A 520-nucleotide genomic window follows, 5' to 3' on the forward strand; every position below is an offset into this window, starting at 1 on the left:
CGGGAGGAGATCAGCGAGCGGCTGGAGGAGGCTGGCGGCGCCACCTCAGTGCAGATTGAGCTCAACAAGAAACGGGAGGCAGAGTTCCAGAAGATGCGGCGGGACCTGGAGGAGGCCACGCTGCAGCACGAGGCCACAGCTGCCGCCTTGCGCAAGAAACAGGCCGACAGTGTGGCCGAGCTCAGTGAGCAGATCGACAACCTGCAGCGCATCAAGCAGAAGCTGGAGAAGGAGAAGAGTGAGCTCAAGCTGGAGCTAGATGACCTCAGCTCCAACATGGAGCAGCTGCTCAAGGCCAAGGTAGGAGGAGGCCAAGGGGGCCACTTCCTTGCCCCCATGGCCATCAGCCCACACATACCCCTCCATCCTTTGCTCCTCCAAGGTGGGCATGGAGAAGGTCTCCCGCACCCTGGAGGATCAAGCAGCTGAGCACCGGGCTAAGCTGGAGGAGACCCAACGCGTCCTCAACGACACCAGCGCCCAACGGTCCAAGCTCCAGAGCGAGAACGGTGGGAGCCCT

The 520-nt window shown here is 62.3% G+C and overlaps 1 protein-coding gene across 1 annotated transcript in view; it reads left to right on the forward strand.

Annotated features, from left to right (window-relative positions):
* LOC104123279 (myosin-6) overlaps positions 1-520 on the forward strand; it is a 19,745-nt gene that overhangs the window by 15,021 nt on the left and 4,204 nt on the right. Inside the window, exons 24-25 of the mRNA XM_035891092.1 lie at positions 31-300; positions 383-509. Of these exons, the coding sequence (XP_035746985.1) occupies positions 31-300; positions 383-509 (397 nt within the window). The remainder of the gene's footprint in view (positions 1-30; positions 301-382; positions 510-520) is intronic.

Source organism: Egretta garzetta, unplaced genomic scaffold, assembly GCF_000687185.1.
Source record: "Egretta garzetta isolate BGI_Z169 unplaced genomic scaffold, ASM68718v1 scaffold193, whole genome shotgun sequence".
Lineage (NCBI taxonomy): Eukaryota > Metazoa > Chordata > Aves > Pelecaniformes > Ardeidae > Egretta > Egretta garzetta.